This window comes from Marmota marmota, unplaced genomic scaffold, assembly GCF_001458135.2.
Source record: "Marmota marmota marmota unplaced genomic scaffold, marMar, whole genome shotgun sequence".
Lineage (NCBI taxonomy): Eukaryota > Metazoa > Chordata > Mammalia > Rodentia > Sciuridae > Marmota > Marmota marmota.
The window spans coordinates 5616350-5619127 of record NW_026000205.1 but is presented as its reverse complement, the minus strand read 5'-3'; the positions used below and the strand labels follow the sequence as shown (position 1 = coordinate 5619127).

At 51.0% G+C, this 2778-nt stretch overlaps 1 protein-coding gene across 1 annotated transcript in view; it reads left to right on the top strand.

Moving 5' to 3' along the window:
• The window catches only part of LOC125612596 (zinc finger protein-like), a 30020-nt gene extending 28707 nt beyond the window's left edge, over positions 1–1313 (top strand). The window contains exon 4 of the mRNA XM_048790761.1: positions 892–1313. Coding sequence (XP_048646718.1) covers positions 892–1007 — 116 coding nt within the window. The 3' untranslated portion in view covers positions 1008–1313. The remainder of the gene's footprint in view (positions 1–891) is intronic.
• Positions 1314–2778: the final 1465 nt, after the last annotated feature.

The window sequence follows — 2778 nt, the reverse complement described above, 5'->3', positions numbered from 1 at the left end:
CAGCTAAAATTTGGGGGCCAACAGAGGTGAGGCAAAGAACCTCACCCCCCCGCTGGTACAAAGACCTATCCACAGGTGTGGCTGTATGCTGGACCGGTAGTCAATGATGGGTAAGATCCAATTGCAATGGTACCAACCTAGGACAGGAGGCTGATGCCTTGAGGTCAGCTCATCCGACAACGGGTAAGGACCATATGTAGTATTGGACAACCTAAGGCAGGCACGGTCCCTAAGCCACATGCTTGTTGTTTAAACAGAGAGGGGGAGATGTTGAGAGCCACAGCCAAAAGGGGCCCCAGCAAACTTCCAGCTGCCAGCTGATGATTGGCTCACAGCGGCCCCAGCAAACTTCTAGCTGCCAATTGATTGGCTCCTCTGCGGTGATGCTCATTGAGCTGTTTCCCTGCCCTTTCAGACCATGGAGCTGCTCATTGGGGGACTTTTTTTGGCTCCGCTCACTCAACCCAGCCAATCTGCCTCAAGAGCAGGAGGAGTGGGGGAGGTTGAGAGGCTTGTGGGAAGCCAGTGGTGGCAGTTGGGCTCTGAAGGTTTTCCTGAAGAGCTGTGTGGTTTGGCGTGTGTGTGTGTGTGTGTGTGTGTGTGTGTGTGTGTGTCATGTGTGTTCTAAAAATAAAGTTCATTTCTTTTGATAAGTGGCTCCTGAATTGTGCCCAGCCAGACTGCGGCAGCCCTCTGTTCCTAGGAGAAGAGAGGTCAAGTTGTTTTGTTTGTTCCCAAGGAAAAGAGTCTGTGAGTAACTGGTTGATAGAAGGAGGAACCGATAGCCACAGCTGGTTAAATGTTACACTTCCTATAAGGTGATGTCCAGACCAACTAGTCCAGGAGGATTGTGGTTTGGCAGGCCTAATATCATGGTTTCCTTCTTTTCAGCCTGTTCCAGAACAACTGGACCTCAGAGTAGGAGGACCAGTTCTAAGGTCTTGAGACCCAAGAAAGACATGCAGATCCGGATTTCACAGAGCATGATTTATTGGGGGACTTACTGATGGAAGATTTGTCGTGGGTGACAGTAAAACCAGTTGAATTCCAATAACTTGGGTCAGAAGGAGGAGCAGGTAGCTGGTGACTTCATCCTGGCTGGAAGGTACCTGGTTTATCTCTAACTAATATCTAAGAGGAACATGCATAAAGCCAGATTATGGTTATAAAGCTCCACGTGCCACTTGAATTGTTTTGTCCAGTTTTCTGGGAAACCGTGCAGAAAAACGGACTAGGATAACTCTGGGGCAATCATGGTGGTTACAAATCAAGATGGCTGCCATCACATCAAGCTGAATCCATATACTGTCATATCTGCCCTCTCAGTGTTAGGTCGGTTTGAGGAGGCTAAGGGAACAAAGCACCAGCAACCCACACGTGACAGAAGCCCCAATCAGGTGCTGAGAGAACCACCTGTCAATCAGCGGGGTCTCCTGACCAATCCTGGATCTCAGCAAGCTGCCCTGACCAACCCCAGTAGGACAAGGGACTCTAAAAACCTCCCTTTCCTGTCCCAAGCCCTCCTCTCCTGCCCTAAGCCCAATAAAAATTCCAATCCGGATGAGCCTTCACGCAACTCCCCTGACCCGCACTGTTGGACTGGGGGGGGGTCTCACCCGAAATCAGATCTCAATAAAGCCTCATTCAGCAGCCTTTTAATCTGCCTCCTTTTGGTCACTGGTGCCTGACCTTATATCTTGTGCCAAAACCTGAGAGGGCTTTTTGGGCCTTCCCCATACCTTACATCTGGGGTGGAGACCACCCTCTCCTTCAAATGAAATAGGAAATTCCATAGCTGCTCTTTCTTTCCCTCTCCCTTCATCCAGGTCGACAGGAGTGGAGTAAGTTCCCTTGTTTCCCTGACCTTCCAACCCCTCTCTGTCCTGGGGGGGTGGGTCTATCTACGCACTTGCCATAGACGCCCACCCATTTTGTTCAAGGCCCCAGGAACAGTGGAGAGGCCTCAGTCCTCATGTGAGCCATTTCGATCCATTTAGGCCCCCGATGGACTGAAGGGATGTCTCAACCACCCCCAGCCCTTATCCATTCCTTGGGTGAGTGTGATCAAAATTTGGGACACCTTTTTCTGCTCCCACTCACCCCCAAGAGTGCCCGGAAGGTCATGGGAAACACTGAGTCCTTCTTAGACCCAAAACACCTTTGGGTTGTCTATATTCCAATTTTGCCAAATTAGAACTCACTCAAGACCTACACCATAAGTGGCTGGTCTTTTACTCCACTGTGGCCCGGCTCCAGTAGGACTTAGACAATGGATCAAAATGGCCCCCAGAAGGAACTTTTGATTTTCAAATCCTCACTGATTTGGACAATTTCTGTCACTGGACAGAGAAGTGGGCAGAAGTCCCTTACATCCAGACTTTTTGAGATTCGCTCCTGTCCTACCCTCTGCTCTTCCTGTCCTACTGTTCAAGTTTTTCTTGCTAGGGAAAATCCCCAATCCCTTTCCCATTGTTCTCCTACATCTTCTTCCTCATTCCCAGATCCCCCCCCCAGCTGCTCTCATCCCCACCTTCCTGTCTTCCCCCTCCCTACCCAGGCCAATCCTCTCCCTCCTATCCTCCCCCTCCTCTCCTCCCCCTCCTCCTGCAACCACAGCTCCTCCTATCCTGCTCCCCCATAGCTCCTCCTCCGATGCTCCAGGACCCTCCTCCTCCCTCCTTCTCCCCCTCCTCTCCCTCCTCCTCTCCTGCAGTCATGATTCCTCTGCCCCCTCCTCTACTGATACAACCCTTCCCCTTTCCCCCTCAATGGATCCCT